Raw genomic sequence first — 25862 nt, 5'->3', positions numbered from 1 at the left:
TAAGGCAATTACAGGGAGTATTCTAATGTATATAACATCTTAAATGTTATCTTTGTAAGTGACTGAATTCAGCTAAGGAATTCGACTGGAAGTTAGCCTGGGGCAAAGAATTCCATGGGTTAATTATGCAACATTCCTTCTATCTCTTCTAAATCAATTGCCTCTTGATTTCAACGTCTGTCCCCTTAAGAGAGTGAGAAGGATCTAATTGCCTCCCTGTAGACCACTTGTAACTGCCTATCCCTGTGAAATTCCCTTTTATGAGCCTGCGCTGTATTTGCAATTTAACTGGATCAAAACTCCTTCCTTCCCCACACTTGTTAATTATTTTGTCAACGCCTCAGATTATTTCTTATACATTTTCTGACAAAATGCCCTAAACAGAATGCTGTATTACTGGTAAAAGTGCATACCAGGCTGATACAATTGGGTTTTTCATTTGGGTTTTTTCCCCAAAAAATTTACATATAGTTTTCCTTTTTTCTATGCACTGAGGGTACTAGAAAAAAAAAATTTTGTCAATGATACTGACAAGAATTACCTTTGCCAAAGCAGGATTTAGTTTATTAACATCATATCCTTGTATTACTAATAGCTCCAGGTAAGGCTGTATTGATTCAAACATAAAAAGGGATGTAGCTTCTGGAGCAGGGGGTCTAACAAGAGTATTTTAACATCTGTTAAACATGCACGGTGTTTCAGCCCCTCTGAGATTAATATTATATATCTTCGAGAAGAGCACAGAAATTAAAGGTCTATATACGCTCCTCAGCCTAAAATCTCAACAGCCTTTACTTGGTATTGGCTTTTTAGTGCTCCCACGGTTCTTTCCAACACAGAGAGGTCATAGAGAGGGATTCTGCAACCATTCCTTATTGCTGGGGCATGTGAAGTGCATGCGTGGTTACTATTCCTATTGTCTTATAACATTGAAGCTTTGCCTCAGATTTTCCCTCGTCTTTCTGACAAAGCTAAGAACCTGTAAAAGTGAGAAATAACCAAGGTTTAGCTTTGTAACAGCTGAAGCTAATCTAAAACTGCATTGCTGATTTTGCAATCTTCCTGCACTCGTTTAACAGTCCTGTGAAACAGGCCAATACTCATTTAATTGAAATCTAACCTGGCAACTTTTTCATTTGGTTTGGCCCGGTTCAGGTCTCAGATCTAGGAATAGGAACACAGAATGCCAGTATCTGAGCAAGGGATGGTGGAATAAGGGGTGGCCTGGGGAAACGAGTGCTGGATTGCAGCAACGCAGAATTACATTATTTTAAACTGCAGGGTATTTGATCTTCACGATCTGGAACAAATTCTGATCCTTTAAGGGTCAGTGGAAACAGAATTTCATACTAATTCTTAGTATATTTGCATTTTTGTATATTGAATTATCATGTTGTCATAGTATTTTTATGACAATAGCAACTCAAGTTATTGTATTTTTTAGCTTTCAGAGTATATCAGTGTATCAGAGTTTGTCTTTTGTCATTAAATCGATGATCAGCATTCTGACACTGACTCCACACAAATCTGGCTAGAATTAAAATTGTTAAGTCTTAAAGAAGAGTATTTATCTTGTTGGTATTTGTAATAAATATTTTATTAAATATTTACATATTCTATAATTGGTGCATTATAAGATGTCCTAATAGCAGCAGCTATGGCTGTGTAAGATTAATTCTCATTTCAAACTTCTTGTACCATTTCTGTTTGACTATTTGGGAGCAGATTTCACCATTTAGACTTCAAAACAGAGAGAAACAGCTGCAGCCTGGAAGAAAAAAAAAAACCCAAACCACAGCATAAAGACGTATTTTACTTAAATTCCTTTTACAAAAGCTGATGGCAACTCAGCATCAGACAAAACTTGTATATAAATGCAAGGCTATGCTAAGTGATGTGGAAATACCAAAAGACTGTGAAATACTTTCTAAGGAGTTGTTAACACGTGCCTGAGGCTATACTGCTGAGTTGCAAATTTAAGGGGCGTGTTTTCATCAGTATTCAAGTCATCTGTTAGTCAGCAAAGGAGAAAGGTAAATAAAGCTAAAAACACGTGAAAAGTTGCCATGAATTTTAGAAATTCCATTTTCTGAGCAATGCAACAGCATAAACTTTGATTTTTCATGACTTCCTTAGCTACTGCTCTGAAGTGCAGCTGTAAGTCCAAACACCTTCCTCACAGAAACTTCCATTTTTCCTGGCCCAGAATCTTAAGCATAACGTTACTATTCAACTCTCAAAATGTGAACATCTTTGATATCACCTAATGGTAAATAAATACAGGCCTGGAGAACTGAGCCTTCTGGAGCAGAAATCAGTCGTTACATGTTTCACAAGCCATGTATGTATCTGCAATCCACTAGGTAAATAATAAGAAGTAAACAATAACATTCGACCATTCTCTGAAGCATCTCTATGATGTCCATGACATCACTATGTAATTACTGCTATGAAGATGAAGCACTCTTGAAAAAGATGCAGAGAAACCGGGTTTTCCAAATAACTGGTAAATGTTTTCATGTGTGCCCAGTGCCAGCCCAAGGACAGTAGAAATTTTCATCTCCTCAGGCGTGACCATGCAAAGTGGCATTGCAGAGATCATTCAAGTGCTCAATCATTCAAGTGAAGAGCTGTAGGACATCTGGGAGCAGTAACTTCTTCAACTATTCCTAATAAATCTGCAGCCAAATATGAGCCGGCTGTGGTTCCCCAAGAGGCTGAGCACTTGCAGCTTGAGCTTAATGAAGATCTCTGTTAAAAAAACCCCAAGACATAAAGCACAAGGACAATTGTGGAAACACAAAAAAATCACTAAGACTTGCTAACCAAGTAATTAAAAACTGAATAAAATCTTTACAGAGGGAAAACTAACAATTCATTAATTCAATTCCCTTCTACGGGCTGGAGAATGGAAACTTCAGGAGTACCATCAGAGTTTTACTGAGAAGATCCAGATTTGGATTTCTCAACTCTCAAATACTTGCGGCACCTAAAAAAAAAAGAAAAAAAAGCTTCTGAAACTGACTTTCGATTTTTTATAGGAGTTTCTGCAGGCATACTTGCTACTTCCAGGCCATGGCCATTATTCAGCTATTTATGAGAAGCTAGTGAATAGGATATTTATAATGCATACATAATTCCAAGTAAATATCAAATTTATATTAAAAATATTACGATGTGAGAAGAGGCCAGTGCTTTAAGAAACTACAAAGGCAACCCTTACAAGGAGGGAAAATATCTTCTATGTAGTTGCAAAAATGTAAACATGATTCTGGCCATGTAAAATTCTATTTACGTACATAAAAGATAATGCAGCTTTTGTGCACAAAACCAGCTTATGGCAAATGTAGACTCTACTTAGTCTTTAGCATGAAATATTGACATAATAAATACATACAGATTCATGTATTTCTAGAAGATGCAAGGAGGTGAAGAAAAAACAGCTGGTTTCACATGGATAACTTGATTTTTAATGGGCATATGGCAATTATTCCAGGAAAATGTAGCTCTTTGAACACTGAATAAGGGAAAAATCCAAATACATTTAGCACAGAAGTGAAAAATACCTAAACCTCTTGCAACAGTCCCAGTGTAGTTGTGTGCAGCCTTTACTGCCCCTTGAGTAGAATGGCTGCATAAGCCAACTCAAGACTGGTTCTCGGGAAATTTCAGCATCCTTTCACGCTGAAATGCTTACCCCTCTCTGCATGAAAGGCTTTACACCCCCGCACTGATTCTTCCTGCATTTGAGAATCCGAAGCTTTTCTCTTTCTCAACCTATTCTCCCAGCCCCCAAAGGAGAATCCCACAGGGCTCCCCCATGCCTGTTTTACAGGTCAGTGGGCCAAGAACACACCAAAAGCTTTGCTCTTTTTATATTCTACATTCACATGCTGTGCAAGGCAGTCCTGTCATGCCCATCTATCCTGATGCTTTTTTCCCCGTTTGATAGGAAAAAACTCAGTCACTTTACAAATGAAACAAGTTAAAGGGACAAAAGCACAAAGTAGCACATAATTCAGGGGTTTCTGCCGATTAGATAGCTTTGCCTTGCTGTATCATGCAGAGCTGATCGTACCCGTGATTTATATTAATATTATAAATAAATTGGAAGGAGAGAAGATTTCAATTTATCCAAAGCTATATAGAAAACATGAAGGGCTGTATGTAGTTCAGCTTAATTTACACAGACAACCAACCTGGCCTCAGGGGACAACTCAGGAGATAAACTTGCAGTTGGCAAAGCACCTCAGCAGCATCTGGAATTGAATGGCATAAAACTATAGGATATTATAATTGTAAATATATAAGGGATGAAGATAAGACTGATCTTAAAGGAAATACTGTCTGTGGACAGCAATTGCCTTCCCAAGAGCTCTGTAAGAGGAGGAACTCAGGGACCTGCATAGCCTCTCCCACAGGAGGTTACTACGGCGACTCAATCCCTGATGACAAGGACGATGCTTCCCAAGCAAAACCAAAGGTCTGTCGTCGCAGTAGCTTAAGGCACATTCCCGGTATCCCAATAGCTACCGCTGGGCAGAGTAAGCAGAGCAGCCACGCTTAGGGACGGCGTGGGAGCCAGCGGCTGCTGCCGCATGGTGAAGAGCGGCGCCGGGGAAGGGCCGACAGCGCCCGCGGAGGGACTGCTTCTCCGCACAGCCGCGGCGCCCCCGAGCCTGCCCCCGTCCCCGCGCCCATCCCCCCGGGCTCCCCGCGGATGTGCCCCCTGCCCGCCCGGCATTCCCGGGCTCCCCGCGGATGTGCCCCCTGCCCGCCCGGCATTCCCGTGGCAGGGCGCTGCCGGTGCGCGCAGCCCCGCCCGCCGCGGCCCCGCCGCCGCGCACGCGCACGCGCCCGGGAGCGCCCCGGCGGGAGCGGCCCCGCGCACGCGCGGCGCGGCCGAGGCCGGTCAGAGCCGCCGTGTGGCGCCCGCCCGGCCCCGGCCTCGGCCTCGGCCTCGGCCCCGGCCCCGGCCCGGCCCGGCCCGGCCCGCCCTGCGCGCAGCTCCCCGCGGGGCGGGGCCGCCTCCGAGGCCGCCCCAGCGCGGCCCCGCCGGGCCCGGCCGAGCCCACGGCATTTCCGGGGGAGGGCGCGCGGCGCGGGCTGGCGGGGAGCGGCGCGGCGCGAGCAGAGTTGACTATATATGGTCAAAGGCAGCGGAGAGCGGCGCGCGGCGCGGGCGCTTCCTGGTTCGCGCCGCGGGGCCGAGCGGGGCTGAGCGGCGGCAGCGGAGCGACAGAGCCCGGCCCGGCCGCGCCCGCTGCCCTTCACTGCCCGTGCCTGCCGCCGCCGTAACAAGTGGGCGAAGATGCCGTACGAGATCAGTAAGCTGGCGGGCGCGCCGGGGCGGCGAGGTTCCGGGCGGGGATGGGGACGGGGAGCCCCGCGGGCTGCGGACCCTCGTGCGGCCCCGCGGGATGGCGCGGAGCCGGCGCTGCCTCGCAGCGCCCTGACAGCAACAAGTGACGGTGGCCGCCGTCAGGGCAGGGCGTGTGCCCGTAGCGCGGAGGCATTAAGCGCCTTCCTTTTATTTTGATTTTTTTTTAAAAAATTATTATTATTTATTTTCCTTTTATCCCATTTCTCCCTTTATTTTTCGTAGAAAAAGTGTTCGCCAGCCTTCCGCAGGTTGAACGAGGCGTTTCCAAAATTATTGGAGGTGATCCTAAGGGCAACAATTTTCTTTATACCAATGGAAAATGTGTCGTCATCAGAAACATTGATGTAATGTATCTTGATTTATTTTGTTTTCTAGTGTAAAGCTTTCGCTAAGTTTCATTTTCGCTCCCTGCCCCTCCTTTAACAGCCTGTGCTTCATTCAGTCTTGGTGATTTCAATCGAGGTCACAGATCCCTGATCAGCAGCAGGAGAATAAGTAGAGTGCATGACTCAGGCATAAAACCATAGGCAGCGACAGTAAAAAGATGTAGAAAATCTCGGTAAAATGTGCAGCTCTTTCCCTCTTCGCATAGGACTTAAGAGACGAGAGACTGGTATATTCTGGTTGGCCCTGTTTATCTTCTTAGGTATCACTATTATGAAGTTGAGTGCTGTGTTTGCCTAATAAATGAGCTCTTCCTTCTTTGCTGTTTTTGGGCCCTTAGCCTGTCAGAGAAGCATGTAAATACTTGCAAACCCGTATCTTTAAACGAATTATTCTTCAGCTTCTTTCCCCCCACCCAGCCCCAGCTCGAGGAATCAGACCAGTTATGAGTTGCTGGACTCCATAACAAACTGGATGCAAGTTCTCAGCCCTGCTCACAGGGCATTTTGCTCATTGATTAAATATTAGAATGCCCCAGTTAATGTTTTCAGTAGTGTGGAGGTTTGGGTTTGGTTTTTTCCTCTGGTGCTAACTAGAGAAATGGTAAGAGTTATTTGAAAGATTTCATTTCAAAGGTGGCATCCCTTTTAAAAGCATGGAGGAAACGTTGCATGTTTAGGCCATTGTCTTACTACTGGTTTTTAAAAAATAAATTTCTTCTAAGTGGTTGCTTATTCTTTAGAAATCAAATTCTCCCCTAGATTTACTTTCCTACTGCAGATTTGGCCTGCAGCAGGAAGGGCTGCGGGGGGAGGGGCAGGACATACCTCTGGAATTTTTAGGTCTCCACAACAATGGATTTGTTTATGGCTGCTTCTCTAAATCACCTTTGTAAACTGAGCTGTTTCCCTCTTTTACCTCATCACCCCCACTTTATTCAGACATTTCTTCACTGTCATGTAGTAATAGAAAAGTGCTACTAATAACTAAATTCCTTGCGGATTTCTTGATTGCTATCAGTTTAAATTTATCCACTTAAAACCAAAAATAATCTTGCACTCTGATTTCAGTATGTCGGTTTAACGTCTTTGTAATAGTGTTTTGCTCTTGGTATCAAGAAAAGTTCAAGTTTCTGAAACCAGAAGCCCCAGTTAAAGCCTGTAATGGCACACAGTGTGATGAGAGAAGAGGGAAAAGCCACTCTGCTTACATTACAGTTTCTGCCCAAGTCATGAATGCTGACCTCCTCCCTTGCACTGTCATTAATGCTCTTCTGACCCTGATTTGGAGGTTAAATTGGAAGAAAGCAATTTGCTTTGCCTGAATCAGCTCACTAAACATTAGCCCAGTCCAAATGTGAGCCCCAGCATGCGCTGCGGGGTGTAGTGCACATGGTGACCTGAGAACAGGCGAGGTGGGGTTGTGGGAATTCAAATTTAAACTGTTTAAACTCCCAAGGAAAGGTGAGAATAGAAGTCACAAATCCTTCAGTTTTATGGTGCAATTCATGCTGATATGCAGACCTATCCAACTGACAAGGCGAGTTTGCTTCTGTTAATAATTGACAGGTGACTACAGAATATATTGTAGCAATAACACAAAAACTGACCTAAACCTGTGCTGTGGCTTTTGTGCTGGAGAATGTTGCAGTTTGTAACCTGATGTGCAGGTGTGTCCACTCTTAGTAAAGAGCTATGCAGTTTATGAATGGTATAGAAGCCTCTCTAATAGTTTGTAACAACCAAATGAAATGCTGGGGGGTTTGTGTGTATTCCCTCCATGAACAGTTCTCCAATGGAATGGTTGTGCTCGAATTAAAAAAAAAACAGGTCATCAAAATGCAGTGATCACCTTTCTCCTTAAGTCTAAACCTATCTAGCATTAGCTAATCAGATGAATATAGCATTCATAGCTTGATCTTTGAGCATGATCTAGAGACTTCCTTTAACAAGAAGTAGTTCTGGAGCAGTGCTGGAAAAGCACTGTGAGAAAGACTAACGATATTTTTAAGGTTTCATACTTCATTAATATTTTATTTTCATGGGTCTAAGACTACTTTGAAGCTTGGAACTGAAACTGCTCACTTTCATATGTGGCTCTGGTTTCAGTGTTTGAAATAAGCCACATAAGCTCACTGCTGGTTTAATCTAGGTACTACATTTGTCCCAGCTCACACTATAATTTTCTCCTAAAATATCTTTTTAGAAGTGTTTTTTGGGGTTTGGTCTTGATGTGGACAACATGCAAGTTAGAAAACTGACTTTACAAGCAGAAATAATACTATTGAATAAATAATGTACAATTTGACAGCTCTACCTCATTACCTGGTTTCTGGAATCTATTTACCATATCTTAAATTTGGGACTCTTCCATTTAACCCTTTAAGTTAGTCTCTCAGCTTAGTTTCCCAGACTCTTGGAGATTCTTGCTGTAAAGTAGCACCTACTTATGTATGCCATTAATAACAGCAGGGGGAGGAGGGGGGGATTTGAGCTTTCTGAACATGTAGGTGATGCAGATGTAGAATAGGGAAAACATTATCTTATCTTGCTCAGATGAAATCCAGTTGGGCACAAAATGAAGATGGATGCATGCTGTAAGTGCAGATGGTTGTGACTTAAGTAGGGCTACAATGCACTCAAGCAATGCCTAAAAGCAGGAATGAAAAAGAGCTCCTTTTTGCATGAGCAAGCAGTATTCTGTTTCCGGAGATGTAACAGTACTGCAACAGCAAGAACTCCTGTGAGCAGGAGACCGCTTTCTAACACAGAGCGGGTGTTTTAGTTTTTCCTGATTGGATGGCTGAGTCATACCATAACATCAGGTGGTTTTCTGGTTGGATTGAATAAATCTGTATTAATTATAGCAGTTAAAATGTAATTTTGTTTTGATCATATGAGTCAAGTTTCTGGAGCTGGAAGAAGCCTGTTAAATGGTAGAAAAACATTTCTAAAAAGTAGTGCATTACTGTTATGGCATATATACATTATAATTGGGAGGAATGCAGAATTACATTTATACAATTAATTTGAAAGCAGTTTTTTGCCTTGATGTCATCCTTTTTTTGATTTGTGTGGCACTTCTATTGTGTAACAATACTGATCTGCTGAGACACTGAGTTCATTTTATTGTCCAACGTGAAGCATCTGAAAATGTAGTTAAGACTGAAGAGATAAAATTATGATAGAGTGGCAGTGAATTTTTTTCAGAATTCCTGTACAACTCTTGATACAAGGGAAAACACCTTTTCCTGTTCTGGTCTGCTGGCTTTTTAAGCAGATTGCAATTGTCAAGAAAGAGCAAGCCTAGCGCACCTCATTGGTTATTGAGTGATTTTGGGTACATGGTGATGGTTAACTGCAGGCTCAAGTTTCATACTTGACTACAGTAGAACTTTAGATGTGTGCTGCAAAGCACAGCTCATGTTTAGTATTCTGCTTGGGTAACTGCTTTATTCTTGGGCTAGCCCTAAAAAATGCTTGGCCTGTTATTTTGGAGAGTGTTTTTCTATTATTCAGCAGGTATTGGAGAAGAAAGGGTCCCAGCACTTCAGGCTTCCTTAAGAGGAAATCTTTTTTTTGTGCCAGTTGTTAGAAAGTAGTGTGTTGCTCCAGTGGTCTCAGCAGTGTTCTGCAATGTGTACTGCGCTTCTCACTTTTAGACAATTGCTCAATTTAAGCTGGAAGGAAGGGTGTGAGAGTGGGGAGTGCAGGGAGATAGTATGATTTTATCTTTGAATTTCTGATTTTATTCCTTTGAAAAGGAGGAAATACAACTTAGTACCTTTTTTTTTCCCTTTAAAATAGAATCCTGCAATTGCTGACATCTACACTGAGCATGCCCACCAGGTTGTAGTTGCCAAGTATGCTCCCAGTGGATTCTACATAGCATCCGGAGGTAAAGTATCCATGTGTATGAGATGTGTGGACAGAGCTGTTGAAGTTACTGGCAAAACAGTAGTAACACTTCACGTGTGTGTATGGAATATGCAGTCACTGTGATGTGCTTTGGTGGAATTATGTACACATCTCTGAAGGAGGAATGATTTCTGTTGTTATTCCTCTAACCCCTTCCTTAGGCAGTGAGTTTAGTGACATTCTTGGTCTTTTTAAAATGTATTATTTCGATTTTAAAAAAACCTGGAAAGGAACCCTGAATACTTAGTGTGATGAAGACTTGTGTAAATGCAGCAGAGTGAAAAGTTATTTCTGAAATACAGGACTGTTGTTTGTGATGTTAATAAACCTTGATATTTTGTGCAGGGGAGGGATTCTAAAACAGTGTGTACTCCTTTCTTTTCCCTTCTCCCTTCTTCCTGACCAAACTTGGCAACATTTATGACTTTTGTTACCTTTTAACCTGAACCAAAAAAGCTTTTCTTGGCAAGTTAGCAGGGAAAGAGGCTCGGTCTCAGTTTCCATATAATGCATATGAATCAGTAGTCTGAGGATGTGCAACATAAATTTTTACAGTGTGAATTTCCTGTATTACAGCAGTTTTTGACTACCGAAGAACTAAACAAACCCCAGTTACTAGAAGCTAGCATCTAATAATTGATATTTTTTTCAGGAGGACTAGTGTACAGTGAAAAATATTGATAAATACAATACTATAACTTGTATTTCTTACAAAGATTTGCAGCTAATATATGGATTTTTTAAAAAGTGCTTGCCATTTTCAATTAGAAATGCTTCACAAGCAAGTAATGTGCCCAAATACAGACATATTTTCAAAGTAATATATCTGAAAACAAAACATTCTGAATATGAGCCCCTTAGAAAGAGAGTACAGTTTCTTGCAAAGGTCTTAGTAGAATGGGAGTTTCTCTTGCAGCAATTTCAAGGGAACTGTATTTTTTAAAATGTAAAATGTTCTCTCCTTGGTTTCCTTCATATCAGAAAGCTATATTAAAATAAGTATTTTTGGAGTATTAGGGAACCTTTAAGAACACTGATAGCACAGCTTTTTTTTTCTTTTTTTTTTTTTTTCTCTTTTTCTCACATTCTTGTCTGAAAGGGACCACAGCCAGGATTTCTTGGCTCAGTCTTTTGTGTGTGGACCATGTGTCAAATTGAATACCCTCTTCTGTATTCTACAAACTTGGTGCTCTAGGTTTATGCAGCACTTAATCCTCATAATAACTATCTAATTTGTTCTTGTAGTCTTTTAGATTTCCAGTCCTTTGTAAGAGAACAGTAATAGATACTGTGCTAGGGAAGTATTTGGTTGATTTTTCTCAGAATTTTTGTCATACCCAAGTGAAAGAGTTTAGGTTGCAAAATTTCCCTTAAAAAGTGAGTTCTGTATGTCATTTATAAATAGTTTTGTGATACTGCTGAGCATGGGGTCTGAAGATAGGTGACCAAGCTGTTTAAGCTGTTTCTAAGTATAACATGTAAGATTCATTTCTCTATCTATAAATCTGCATTAACCATGCAGACTGCATTAATACTTCATGTGCTTCATGAGACAGACCTTTAGCAATATGCTTTTGGCTTTTATGGTAATTTCTCTTATAGCAGTCATAGCAGATGTAGTAATGGGAGATACTGCAAAGTTAAAGCTCTGTGTCTCATCTATTAATAGATGGAGAAAACAATTCGATTTTAAAGTCTGCATTAAAATTCTGCTTCAATAACAAATTGTCTCTATGAAAGTCTGAATCTGTCCTTTTAGAACATGATTTAGAAGATCAGTCTATGATCAGGTCCCAAAAATGCAGGGTTGCTGTATGTTTAAATTGAACTGTAAAGATGCACCAATAAATGGTGAACAGAATTTAAGCATTCTGCTGAGGTGAAAGACGCATATTTTAGCATGTGGTTTATTCTAAAACAGTGGCTTTTTTGAAGCGTACAATACACACAGACTTTGCTGTGTGGGTTTCATTAGAGATCTGTAAATTTGTCTGTGTGTAGAACAATTCCTCCGGTTACAATACTGCAGCACAGGAATTGCTCTGAATAGCTCTTGGGTTGTACAATACTGAGTGGAAACAGTGAGCCAGGGAGCTTTCATTATCTTAAGTCTTAAATTGTTAACTGCTTGTGCTGTGTGTGCTGCTTTTGACATTACTGTTCCTGAATATTCTGTTGCATTCCTGTGTAGTATTCCAGATAGTGCAGGCATCCACACGCACCATTAAGTGTGTGCATGCTTCTGTATAGAAAAAGTACACTGGTGGGTGTGCATGAATTGAGTTCTGTGGACAGAAATCTCTTAGTACTTCTACATATGCCTGGTATTTGTATGCAAAACAGGTCTCCTTTGAAGGTACAAATTGTAGTGCATCAACCACTGTCCACTGGACTATTCCCTTCTTGTAGATGTAGGGTCTCCTACTTCCCAGTGAAGGATCAGTGAGCTGTCTTGTAGCTGCTGGGCAGGGGGGCTGGGCTGGCTTGTTCTTTGTGATACTAAACACATACCAGCTGACAACATTAAAGTTCCTACTCTTACTGTGCAGTTCTTTCACGTGTCTGCAAGTGTTTTCTCTGTGTGTTGTATTTGGTGCTGCATGTCTTGAATCATAATATCTGGTTAAAAACCCAATTTGGTGAAATGGATATAGCCTTCAGCATTCCTAAATCAAGTGATTTGTAGTAGTTGTAACAGGGTAAGGTAGTAGGTCCCTAGTACAAGTGTTCAGTGTAGCTGAAAATCTGTACTCTGGCAGATTGAGTCATGTGACTGAGTCATGCTGGAACAATAGTTATATTTTGTTTTATTATGGCAGATGTCTCTGGAAAGCTGAGAATCTGGGATACTACACAGAAGGAACACCTACTGAAGTATGAGTATCAGCCATTTGCAGGAAAAATAAAGGACCTTGCATGGACTGAAGACAGCAAGAGAATTGCTGTGGTTGGAGAAGGAAGGGAAAAGTGAGTAATTCGTGTGTGTGTGTCTATATATAGATACATACATTTACTGTAAACCTCTGTATTCTAACAAAGCAAGTTCCTTGCAGAAAGCTTTTAATTCTTCAGTGGAAGGTAATCATTGCTTTTTCCCTGTCTAGACTTCAAGTTGTGCTGTTCTGCAACAAAATTCTCTATGCAGTGTTTGACAGCTGTAAATTAGTTGGAAAATACAGTTCTGTTACAATTGCTTAGTTTAAAAATTGTATGGGACTTGTTTCTTAGAGGTAGGTGGGTATTGTGTTCAAGGATAGCTGTTCGGTGGATTTTTTTGTCAAATTCTGATAGGGTAGGAAGGAGAAAACACAAGGTTTATTTCCCCTCCTCCTTCACTTACTGGACTCGTGGTCTTATTCAATTGATTGAATAAAAGTTTAAAAAATGAAAGTATCTGAATTTTCTCCTTTGGCAACATGTCTATATTTTTAGGCCTTATTGTGGTAGTTTAATGAAATCACAAGTGGTTGTCCTTTACCTGACTAAATGAGATGCCCGTTCAGGTTTGTGTCCTCCTTTTAATGTTCAAGGACTGTCAGAACCTGAAGGTGGAGTCCAGACCAGGTAGTCTTCTGCGTAAAGGACTAAAAAGCATCGTGTGGTCCTGTTCACTGATTCCCTGTACCATTTTTTAATCCCTGTCAAGTACTGTGTCCTTGAAAAAGATTTTTTTTTTTTTTTTTTTTTGTCCTCCATTACTCCCTCTGCCCCATCTGCTCCTGGGTAGATACAATGTGAGTTAGCTCTCCTCCTTCAAAAACTTGGCCAGCTTCCTGTTAGGTGGATGTGCTTTCAGTCTAGAATATTGTTGAAGAGATTCTAAAGAAGGCCTTTCAAATAGCAATGCTCTGGCAGTTCAGTGCCTCTGTATTGATTATACCAGGGGGTTTTTAAGGTGATTTAGAGTAAGAACTAAAATGCTTTTAAAACTCTTCTTCCTTAAACCTTTAAGTAGTAATATTTGTAAAGTGATGCTACCCAATCTAGGCTAAATAGCCAGATAGATAACTATGATCCAGTGTCATTGTTATCCTAGCTTTCTGCATTCTGTGTAGTGGCTAGGCAGATGGAATAATTTACTGCTTTCTTTTATAAACTAACAGTCTTAGTGAGGAATATACATTGGATCTCTGAACGTTAGAAGCTTTATATGCAAAACTTGATTGTTTGTCCCCTTCAGCAAACGTCTCCTATTGAGGATTAGATTCTCTCACCAGAAAGATCTCAAATAGCCTTCAGGGAACTATGATGTGCTTGCATGAGATTTAATGAGATGACCTAATTTCTTTTCTTTGAGTGCACTCAAATCTGCAGATTGCAGATGTTCAAGGAGTTAATCCGCATGTAACTTTTATGAATTGTAGTTATTGTGTGCTTTCCTAACTAGATTCGGAGCAGTGTTCCTGTGGGATAGCGGCTCTTCTGTTGGCGAGATTACTGGGCACAATAAAGTGATCAATAGCGTGGACATTAAACAAACGAGACCATATCGGCTGGCAACTGGCAGTGATGACAACTGTGCTGCTTTCTTTGAGGGACCGCCATTCAAGTTCAAGTTTACACTAAGTGTGAGTTTAAGTTTAGATGTGGCTCTGTTAAACTGTGCAGCAGTTCTTGTCGCAACTAGCTGTTGTAACAAAAGTTCTCAGTTCCCCCTTTTGAGGCATAGATGGTGCCAAGTGGCTTTCTTAAAATCATGTATAGCCAAAAGCTCATCTCAGTCCAAGAAAACTGAAATAAATGACTGGTTAAAAAGAGAACCTGAAGCACTTTTTCCAGTATTCTTTTTTCTTTGTCACTAAGTTATGGAAGGGGTGAAGTAGGGTGTTTCAGTGGCCCTATTGATGCTTTCAGAGCACTGTTTCTCAGTGCAGACAAGGTGCATAATTCAAGAAATGTGGTGACTTTAATGGAATTTTCCAATCTGATAACAAATGCTCAAATCTGAAATCCCAGGGCCACTTAGAAAGGGTGAGTGTAGATGTTTGAAAGCATAACTTAATTTCTACCACATGGAATGGGTATGTAATGACTTGTGTGGTCAGTTTTCTGTTTCTACATTCCTTTGAACTTTGTTTCTTATTGTATTTGTTACAATCTCTTAAATGAAACGAAGGCTGGAACTACCACAGTTAAGGTATCCCTTGTTGCTTAAGGCCAAAGAAAACAAAAATCCACTAGCTTCTGCAGCTGTTTTAATGGCAGGAGGTCTCTTGCCTCAAAAAAAGTATTGCAAAGATACTGGAGATTATTGCAGTAGTAGATTAAAAATGTTTATTTTGTATTTTAGTTTTAAAAACAGTGTAGTATGCCTTTTATTTTCTTACATATAAGCCTTGAGTAGTCTTCATATGATGACTTTAGTAAGGATGCCGTTCCAGTTCTAGAAAAGGAATTGTTTTGAGCTCTGCGATCCAATGAAATGATGTAGTTGCCTAATATATTTCTGTACTTAAGCTGATACTTGCATTTTGCTAAGCTGGTTCTTTTGGAACTCTGAAGTCCGAATTACTTACCAGTGCTGCTTAGACTGGTATGTGATGCAGTCTTCCTTTTAAAGTGATATATGGTTGATATATGGGATTCTGGTATAGGCTGTTATATGGTTTAGATTAGAGCCTGCAGTATCATCGAGGGGGGAAAAAAAAGTATAGTTGAAGAAAGTAGGTTAGAACCTGCCTTCCACAATACTAAAAATAGTCTTCCAAATCTCTCTGCATGGGAGCTTTGGCCTCATTGTGGTGTTTCCCTATTTAATGTGTGTTTTCTAGTTTGCATGGTTTGAATAGTCTCCTACTTGTAAATAGTCTATTTGGGGAGCATACATCAGTCTTGCCTCATTACTTCACAGAACTACCACTAATGCAGTCTCCCAGAAATGGAATTTCAGTAAAATAGTAACTTATTCCTCATGCCTGTGGTTTCTTTTTGCAATAAGAAGGATAAAATACTCTTCTGTGTATAAAACTCACTGCGCAATGAAGCAAGAGTTGAAATCTGGAGAACGTTGCAGAAGAATTTAATGACCTGTGGGGAAGAATCTTGTGTTTGCATGTAGGTTGCATCTGACTTTTTTTTACTACTTATCCCTGAAACCGGGTACTCATTCTCCTGGTATGCACTGAGTTTTAACTACATCAGTAATGATGTCACAGTGTCTTCCCTGGACTGTTCTTGATCCCCACGATTCTCTTCAGATAGAGGCTAAACTTGCCTCATAGCAATTCTCTACAGCAAGCATCTCCTACACAGCTAATTTATGGTTCAAGTATAAGAGAACTTCTTTGTTACTAGGTTGTCTTCTATGTAAAACAGTCTGTTCTTATTTTGTTTTCTGATTCTTACTTTCTTCCTACAGGACCATACACGGTTTGTGAACTGTGTGAGGTTTTCTCCTGATGGGAACAGATTTGCTACAGCTAGTGCAGATGGGCAGGTAAAAAAAAGGGAACTTTTTGTAGTGATTTTAGCATGAGAAGTTTTTCTTGTGCATTTTGGGAATAGGATTAGTATTGTAAAATTCACATTGCTTCTTTTTTTATGCCAAAAAATGACTGGTTTAAACTTTTAACTATCCTCCTGTAAATCTGTAATAATTGATAACTGGTAATAACCAGACTATTCTTACTCAGATTTTTTCCCCATTCCATCTCCCTAGCATTCTCTTACGGGTTATTTTGGCAGGAACATGTTGTACTTTTGGAATATGTATGTCTTTATGATCCTGGGATGTCTAGCTGAAATAGTGAATTCATAGATAGCAACATAGCTCCATGTGTGCTCGCTACTGATAAGGGCAGGTTGACAATGATACTGTTACCACAGGTAGCTTGTCCTTCTTGGAGGGCAGACTCCCATGACAGCAGTGTTAAGCAGCTGCCATCACAGCAGGAGTCAAAACTGTAACATCTTCCATAATTTCACATGTCTGGATCCAATGTACAGGGGATTTGCTGTGATTATTTACAATTTTCATCTCAATCATTTAGTCTTAATTATTCAATGCAGGGTAGCTTGTGCCTCTCCCTAAAAAGGAGTCTAGTGTATCAAAGTATCAGACACTATCTTGGGGGTTTTTCTATTACTGCTTTTCCCTTTAAGTTGTATGTCTTTGTGCTCTTTTAAGATTTTTGTCTATGATGGGAAGACTGGAGAGAAAGTGTGTGCTCTTGGTGGAGGCAAAGCACATGATGGAGGTATTTATGCTGTAAGTATTACTTCATTTGTGCAAATGATCCGTAATGTTTCATTACTCAGCTCATGAACCGCAAAGTCTTGAATTAATAAATGCATTTGCTGTCTTGTGGTGACATTTGTTTTTACAGATTAGTTGGAGCCCTGACAGTAGTCAGTTGCTTTCTGCTTCTGGAGATAAAACAGCTAAAATCTGGGATGTCGGTGCTAATTCTATTGTAAATACTTTTAACATGGGATCAAACGTGTTGGATCAGCAGCTGGGTTGCTTGTGGCAGAAAGACCACTTACTGACTCTCTCTCTGTCTGGCTATATCAATTATTTGGACAAGAACAATCCAGATAAGCCTTTACGTGTCATAAAGGTAAGTTCTGTTACTGCATGAGTTTCTGCAATAAATGACTCAGTGGTTGAAGTTGTCAAGATGGAATTAGTAGCTATTGAAGAATAGCTTTGTTAAATTAGCATTGCCAAACAAGCTATGCATGACTGTTTCTTGAAGTCATATGAATCAAGAAGTTACTATGTTACATGTGTGACTGTGCTTTGTGCAAATACACAGACTATTTCATTTTAATTAATGTTATCAACTTATCTTTTGTTGCAGCTTTTTAAGCATTCTTGAGATGAGAAAAGAAATACAGCATAGATAGAAAACTACCAGTGATGTCTCATTCCCCCAGAACTAGTGTATTGTGGACAAGGTGACTAGGGTTACCATGCAATCGAACTTTAATTTTAGGATTTAAAGAGTTCACTGACACAAGAGTTCTTCTCATGGGAACTTACATTTTTACATGAACTAGAAACAATGTCCCAGATTTTTGCCATCACTGCTATAATTCTGGAAGTTGGTGTGGGTACATGACCATATTTAGTCCTCTTCCCTGAATCATAAAGTGCCTGAAAAGCAGTAATGAAAAGGCAATGAAAGTATTTTGGCCCATCAGGCTAATAAGGACATCCATGATGCTTACTGTTTCTCTTCAAGGACATAGCAATAGCAGTGCTGTAACAGTTAAATGACTACACTGCAAAATAGTGGTTTTTATACTGGATGACTTTTAACGCTTGTGAATAGCATGTTATTTTCTGAATAACCTATAATTCTTCTCAAGTAGGTGTATGTATGTGTTAAAAATTGCTCATCAATAATTATTTATGTCCCATTCACAGGGTCATAGTAAATCAATTCAGTGTCTCACGGTGCACAAAAATGGTGGAAAGTCCTATATTTACTCTGGAAGTAATGATGGTCATATTAATATCCTTTGAATGATAAGTGATAATTCTTATAGTCTTATGGTTTTAAAGAGCTCGTTAGGAGAGGTGAAAAAGAAGCCCAAAGTTTATTGGACACAAGTGAATATTTTGTCTAAAGAAGTTTATTTTGCTTTCCCCTAATACCTGTTTTTCTAGTTGCCTTCACACTTTCCTGCTAAATATAAGCCAGCTCTTAATTTTCAGTTGCTGCTTCTTCATGGTAGGTAGCTTGTTAGTATGGAGGAACAAGTAGATCTACAAATTAGCCTCTTGTAACATCAAGAAATAGCAATACATATTTTCCACTTATGACACAATATGCAGAAAGTTACATTTCCAGCATTCTGAAGCTTACAATTGCAACTACAGTCCTTCATCCTGCCTTTAAAATGGTGTCATGTTGGCATAAACCCTTATAAATATAGGCCCTGTTTCTTTGCAGACCTGCAACCATGTTACATGAGGGAAAGCCAGTGTTGTAGGACTTGAAACTAAAATTCTTTAAAAAGTATTTTCTAGTCTCAGACCTAATGCTAATTATTCCACTATTTGCTACTGTTTGTGGTAGGTCATTTAGCTCACTATAGAACATCAGAGGCTCACTTAATAGATATTATGAGACTGCCTATGGAGCTTGTAAAGTCTCCATCCCTAGAGATACTCAAAACCTTACAGAACCCTGCAGCCTGTCGTAGCTGACACCAGTTTGAGCAGCAGGTTGGACTAAATCTCAAGAGGTCCTTTCTAACCTTAGCTGTTCTCTCACTTATTTAACTTTTCATGGTGTGGTACCTGACTGCACCAGTATCTTCAAATGTTCCTTAATTCTATTATGCACATTATTGGGATTCTGAAACTGGAGAGAATGATGGCTTTTCTGGGAAAGGCCACACAAACCAGGTTTCTAGAATGGCAGTGGATGAAATGGACCAGCTGGTTACCTGCAGTATGGATGACACTGTGCGCTATACCAACCTTAGCAAGAGGGATTACAGGTTAGTTAAAATGTTGCATTTTATTGCAGTATAATTGTTTTGCAGCAAGAGTTTTATTGATTTTTATATGGTAAAAAAAATTATGCTGGAGTTTATTTAGGTTTTATGTTACCATGGAAACTGTAGACATCATTACTGTATCAACCTTATGCTTTTTTCTGACAATGAGAAATGCTTCCCAAGCTTTTCAATTGGTTTTATCCCTTCCACGGGAGACCTATCTTGTACTGAGCAACTTAGGGGCTGTAGGAAGGGTGTCTGCTTTGTGATTCATAAATATCCAGAGATAGTGGTGATAAATGTGGTTAGGAAGGGTGAGACACAGCTATTTCTTCATGGAAACCAGAATTTAAGCAAAAAAAAAAATTAAAGAATCCTGTTAAGATAATCTAGTTAGTTTAAAAATTAAACTATAGTATTGCAACATGAATTTTCGTTTCAAAGGTGTGCTACCTGATCAAGACAGTAAAGCTTTAAACAAACAATAGGAAACTTTGCAGATTAGTACATTCAAAAATTAAATTATGTGTGTTCTTGATGATTAGTGGGTGATTATTTGAATAGGCAATTTTAAATAATAGTAGAGATGGAATAATTTTTTTCTGCTTTGTCCTTCCTGCTTCTCTGCCTTGGCATGTCTTCTTCCAGTGGCCAGGATGCTGTGAAAATGGATGTTCAACCAAAATGTTTAGCTGTGGGTCCTGGTGGTTATACTGTAGTTTTATGCATTGGACAAGTAAGTATTAACTTGTGGATTATCAACAATTGCTGTGTTAATAATGCCATATATGGTAACATACAGATATTTAGTGTGGGGTTACCTTGTACATCTGCAGAATTTCCTAATAAGAGCTGTAGGGAACATAATTCAGCAGGATACTTGATAGCCTTGTCTTTTTTCATCCTGTACCAATTTCACGTTTATGTATATATTTAAATTTCAGAAAGTCCCTTGTGTGGGTGTATCTATATTTGTTATCAATACAGCTTTGTGCTGGAAGGTTAAACCAGTCAGACTCATGCTCTTGCCAGATTTGTTCAGTGACATGATTTTGGCAAAAGGATGTTTTTCTCCTGCATTTTATTTTTTTGCAATTAATCCAACTAATTAATTAACTAATGCTGTTGTACAGCATAAGAAGCTCTAGCTTGCTTGCCACTAGTATGCAGATCACAGAAAACCAGAGACATTGCACCAAGGCTCTCTTGTACTGAAATATTATTAACTTCTAATGATTTATGCTTTCTGTATGGGTGCTGGTTTTGTGCTTGGGACATTTAATAGTGTTGTCCAAACCTGTTTTCATGTGAGTTAATGCCAGTTATCCATAGACTAGAACTGGATAGGAAATAGCCTTTAAAGTTTAACATTGCAGAATTAACTTGCAACTAATTTGGTCCTGCCTCCCTCCCTTTAACAGTGAACCAGGAAGGGAGTAAGCATTGCTAAAAATACTGGTTTGTTTATTTCATGTTCAAACCAAGTGAAGCAAAGCTGAAGGCAATGGAGCATGCCCTGCACTGCATAATTTAGAACATGAGTACTCCAGTACAGCAGATTATATGTGTTAGTCACCACATGTAGGCTTTTTTTAAGAATTAAACTGTTCCCTTAAGGTGAGATACAATAAATTTCTGAGCAACCAGAGGGCATTTGTATTTATGACTAAGCAATGTGGCTTAGTATAGTTTTATATTTGGTACTTTGAAGAAGGGTCTTAGTTTCTGGTTTTCTACTTACAGATTGTCTTGATGAAAGATAAGAAAAAATGTTTTGCAATTGATGACCTTGGCTATGAGCCAGAAGCTGTAGCCATTCACCCCACAGGAGGTACAGCTGCAGTGGGAGGAGCGGTAAGGTTGCACTTCCTAAAACTGTACTACTTTGAACACTGGAGCAAGTAACAGAAGCATTTAATAATAGTAGGTGTGTTCTGTTGAGAAGTAGTAGGTGACAATTTGTAACAACATCAGTATTGTATCAAGTAAGTTGTGTGTATTTGGTGTTCCTGGGCTTTCATTCCCCAGGTTCTGCCACAATTGTGATCTAAAGTCTATTTCACTTCTTTTTGAATTTAATCTTTTCTTGTATTTGCTGTTTTTAAATTGCTAAATTGTTTTTACCCAGTGTGTTCTTGAAGTTAGCAAATTCTAGAAAATGGGTCTATTTCTGCACTTGGTGGATTGTAGCCAGCATGTGACAGGTTATTTAAAGTTCTTCTTAACAGAAGCACTACCAGATAGACTTAATGTAAAAAGTTCCAGAAACTCCTCTTTCTATTGTAAAATTATTTTTCTGCCTTTTCTTCTTCTTTGCTATTAATTTGCAGGATGGGAATGTCCATTTGTATTCAATCCAAGGAACCTCATTGAAAAGTGATGATAAGACTTTGGAAGCTAAAGGTCCTGTTACTGACCTGGCATATTCTCACGATGGTGCCTTTCTTGCAGTCTGTGATGCAAACAAAGTTGTCACTGTCTTTAGCGTCGCTGATGGCTACGCGGTAAGAATTGTTGGAGCAAGAGTTGACTTTGTTTAAAAACAAATTGACAGCTCATGTCTAAAACTGTTGTGGTGAAGTATATTATAGCTGCTGAGGCTTAATTGTAAATCACTGATGTAAATTTGATGTTTCTGTCACTGTTTACCTGCTATTTTGGGGTAGTATTAGCGTTTACAGCAGCCTATGTGAACCCTCCAGATCATAAGAATAGTTGAGGAAATGTGCAGCATAGGTTGGCTGCTGGGAAAACACTGAAACCCACCTAATAAAAAAATGCATAGTTGAAAAGGGGAAGGAGTTGGATTCCCAGAGACTAGCAGTAGTTAAATACAAAAAGTTCCTTTGGGTGTGCTGAACCACTAGTTTGTTCGTTTTGGTTTTTTAAAGGAAATTTAAAAAAAAATACATGCCATGTCTTTTAGAGAATTTGTGTGCATTTTTGTAAAATGGACAAGAATGCAGGCTCAGTCTGATAAGAATCATGAAGTACAATAAAATTCAATGAAGTAAATAAAGCAGACTTGGCAATAAAATTCTGCTGGCTCTGGCACACCATGGTAAGGACTAAGCAATGAAAGGGATGTGCTAGGAGAGGGAGTCTTGCTTTATTTGCCAATCTGTCTTTTAACCAAGAACCAAAAATTGGGCAATTTCCACTTTTCAGCCCAAGCAGTCAATGTGTATCAGTCTGTAAAGTCCTTAAGCTTTGACTAAACAGCACTGAAATAAAAATGCAGGATAGATTCCACAAAAAACATTTCATTTTTTAAGTAAAAATTGAAAGAATTTTGGCTTGAGAAATATCTGTGGGATTATTTTAGAAGCCTCTAAATTGCATATGCATATAACAGATCAAGCTTTAATAGAAAAATGTCTTAGTGGCTTTTTACAAGAGGTTTGTATTTTATTGGCCTAGTAAGTGTTTAAATAAATCACATAAAATGAAGCCACCAGTTGGTTTGCTTAGTGTATCCATCTGCACCTGAGATATACATTGTCTGGAGTCTTGCAGTAGCTTGTTCTGATGCTGCACATGGAAAGTTAGTGATTTCCTGAAGTAGCTTTAACTACTGGAATGACCCTTGTCTCCCGAATTTTCAAATAGGAGTATAACGTCTTTTACGGACACCATGCGAAAGTTGTTTGTATTGCGTGGTCACCAGATAATGAACACTTTGCTTCTGGAGGCATGGACATGATGGTGTATGTTTGGACTGTGAGTGATCCAGAGACCAGAGTCAAGATACCAGGTATGTTTTCTTCAACATGCTACTTTTGAAAGTTGCTAGTAGTTATTGAAATCCAACACTGTTCCTGTTTTCTAAACTAATGGTAAGCAGGCTTTGAATGTTCCCAAAATAATTTAGCCTTTCTGTTAATCTCTATCTAGTCACATTAGCTGGAATTCTATTGTTATGTTATTTTTGTAGTTACTTTTAAAATCCAGTACTAGTATTTAATGCAGCTAAAAATCATGTTTGGAATGTGCTGAAGGTTACCTTGTCAACCCAGCATTCCTAATTCTTTTCTGTTACTTTGCACTGCGATACAGATGCTCACAGACTACATCATGTAAGCGGCTTGGCGTGGTTGGATGAACATACTCTGGTAACAACATCCCATGATGCTTCTGTTAAAGAGTGGTCTATCTCCTACAATTGAAATAAGCCCCCTCTTTGGAAGGACCTAATCAGGGACTAGAACTACTGCAGTGGAACATAGCATTTCTCTTAAAGAATCTGTATTGGCCTCTGGGTCTGCTGTCATATCCTCATATCTTTACAGGGTGTTCATATCTGTAATTAAATGTACTTTGAAAGCTTTAGCGAGTAACAGTTTGCACATGAAAAGCACTTAAATTATGTCTGGAGCTTAACCTTTGTGCTGAACATTCCAGAGGCAACAGCCGAACAAGTTGGTGTGCAAGGTTCAGGCGCGAAAGATTCAAACTCAATCAGTTGTTCTTTTCTAACCAAGAAGCATAAGACTGTACAGCATGAGAGTAATACTTCTCATTTTTTCTAATTACAGAACATTTCTGTACTAACAGTCATAGTAAGAGTATTTAGTTGTGGTCTGAAACCAATCAAGCTGTGTGCAGCTACTGTATAGTGCTTTGCTTCTCTATACTGCACCAAACTGTTGCCTCAGATTTTCTCCTCCAGATAAGAAGATGGGGTACATACATAATAAACTTTTTATGTATTTCATGTCAAATCTTTGTGGTTTATTTTAAGGTGGAAGTGTGGGATTTTAATGTACTTACTGTTGTGGGTATAATGTTTACAAATAATCGTTGTGGCAACTTCAGAAACACAATTGTTACTTCATGAATTAAGACTGTCTCATCATTTCAGTGTCAGAGAAAAGAAATCATTCTGTTGCAAAGATTAAAGATATTTTCTGTTTGAAGGAGGAGAAGCATGTTATTGTTTATAAAATGCAGTACTTCTACCACCTTTTGGAAAATACAGGAATTAAACCAAGTGAAGTGTTGTTATGACTTGAAGTGATTTTTGAGAAGATAGTGTTTGCTCAGTAAGTTTTATGCCTTTGCATGTGCAGAACAGTTGCATGAAAGCGTTATCTCATGCGAAGAGATCCTGATGTTGTGTTTAGTTCCCTTCTCACACTCCACAACACATTTAAGTGATTTGAAGCTAGCAGTCCAACAAGGGTGGAGGAGGACACTCTGATGCAAAGTAGTAGGAAGATTTGTTACCATCTCTGATGGCCAAAAAAGAGCTGTTGCTGTCTAGAAACTTGGAAGACTTCAAAAAGTATTTTCTCTGCTAAGTCTCTACCACTACCACCACCACCTTTCCAGTTGTCTTTGGGTTTTATTAAGCTTTCCTTTCTGTGTGGACTTGCGTGTTTTTTTTACCATATTTCTAATGACACTAATAATACAGCAAATAAAATGCTTTTGCTGCTTCTCATCCTGTGGACTATTGCTCAATTGCTGAAAAAAAAAATTGCCTTTCAAAAATGAAATGTTGGTGAAACGTCTTTTAAAAAGGAAAAATGTTGATTTCTTTTTAGGAGTGGTGATCAGATCTCTCCTAGCCTGCAAACCAACATCTGCAGTGGAACAGTTGACATAGAAGAAAAAAAATCTAAGAAGTGGATATTTTGCACCATGATTTCTTTGTGTTCACTGTGGCTCTCTATTAGCAGTTTTGCATGTATGCTTACTAACAATGCAAGGACAAAAGAAGTTTTGGAAAAGGATGTGTTTGATATTTGGCTTAGGATCCAAATGAATGAGGTTTTCTCAGTGTCTAGCCCCTAAAGCTTGCATATAGGGACTGACGCAGCAAGCAATTCATCCATTGTTCCCGAGTCTGATCTGGAAGAGTTGCTGGTGAATCTGCTTAGTGGGTTCATGTGGTAGTTGAATCCCTGTCATTTAAGTAATTATAAGGGGGAGGGGAGGAGGAGTTAAGCAGTTATCAGAGCTTGTGCACTGTGCCTGATCAGTGATGTGTAGGCTGAGCAATTTTTTGATTCCTCAAGGACCTTGTAATAGTGCTCCTGTGGAATGCCTGTTAGTTAGAAACCCTGCATTGACATTTGTGTTTGGATGGCAGGGAGGGTGACTGCTCGTGCTTCAGCTTCCATTGGATTTGTTTATTGGCATATGGCCTGAGCTTCTAATTTCATAAGAACTAATATGGTCTTTGTAGTTGGCTGGCAAATCCCAACTGAAAAAACTGCAAATACAGTCTGCTCTTGGACCAAATGTCGTAGCACAGGTTGATTGTTGATCCAGTGTACACACATCACAAACTGATCTAAGGGGCCTGGCTGTACTGCTCTGAATCAGACCCCTACATTACTTGTGTTTGCCCCAGATTGGCCTGCCCTGGAACAGAGAAACGGGACAAAAAAACTGGATGGTCTGTACAGGTTGCAGTGATTTCAAAAGGAAATAGTGATACTTGACGTGAATATGAAATCAGGCTCAGAGGATGCAAATTAAAAAATAAAACAAACCCACAAAAACACCCACACCTTAAAAAAACCCCGAAGCACCTTACATATTGCTATATTAAGAGTTGTATTTTAATGTTAGTCCAAGCCCTGTTCAAGCATAGCTTCTCAAGCCCCCTTACTAAAGGCTTCTGTTTTAAACATGAATATGCTTTTGAGCTCCTCTTGGCAGTTACTGGAAAGCTGGTTTCACTTCACCGTGGCTGGCAGTTTGCCTGCTTTACAGTA

The 25862-nt window shown here is 39.5% G+C and overlaps 1 protein-coding gene and 1 long non-coding RNA gene across 2 annotated transcripts; one reads left to right on the top strand and one right to left on the bottom strand.

Moving 5' to 3' along the window:
• Nucleotides 1–1793: 1793 nt before the first annotated feature.
• Nucleotides 1794–4677, bottom strand: LOC116444696. The gene is made up of 2 exons (XR_004240449.1): nt 4200–4677; nt 1794–2989 (listed from the first exon to the last, which is right to left on the bottom strand). It is a non-coding gene; the product is annotated as an uncharacterized LOC116444696 (long non-coding RNA).
• Nucleotides 4678–5098: 421 nt separating this feature from the next.
• On the top strand, nt 5099–24580 carry WDR1 (WD repeat domain 1). The gene is made up of 15 exons (XM_032109242.1): nt 5099–5327; nt 5606–5727; nt 9574–9664; nt 12504–12651; nt 14072–14252; nt 16043–16120; nt 16811–16891; nt 17010–17243; nt 18056–18143; nt 18981–19137; nt 19786–19873; nt 20881–20991; nt 21468–21641; nt 22747–22891; nt 23194–24580. The coding sequence occupies exons 1-15, from the start codon at nt 5312–5314 to the stop codon at nt 23301–23303; spliced, it is 1824 nt and encodes a 607-aa protein (XP_031965133.1). The 5' UTR covers nt 5099–5311; the 3' UTR covers nt 23304–24580.
• The last annotated feature ends 1282 nt before the right edge of the window (nt 24581–25862 follow it).

Source organism: Corvus moneduloides, chromosome 5 (assembly GCF_009650955.1).
Source record: "Corvus moneduloides isolate bCorMon1 chromosome 5, bCorMon1.pri, whole genome shotgun sequence".
In the NCBI taxonomy this organism is placed as follows: Eukaryota; Metazoa; Chordata; class Aves; order Passeriformes; family Corvidae; genus Corvus; species Corvus moneduloides.
This window is presented reverse-complemented; position numbering and strand designations above follow the sequence as displayed.

Coding starts and splice junctions, on each gene's coding strand:
- WDR1 (XM_032109242.1), top strand. Junction 19,874..20,880: donor TAGTTTTATGCATTGGACAA/GTAAGTATTAAC, acceptor TTCTACTTACAG/ATTGTCTTGATGAAAGATAA. Junction 22,892..23,193: donor GACCAGAGTCAAGATACCAG/GTATGTTTTCTT, acceptor ACTGCGATACAG/ATGCTCACAGACTACATCAT.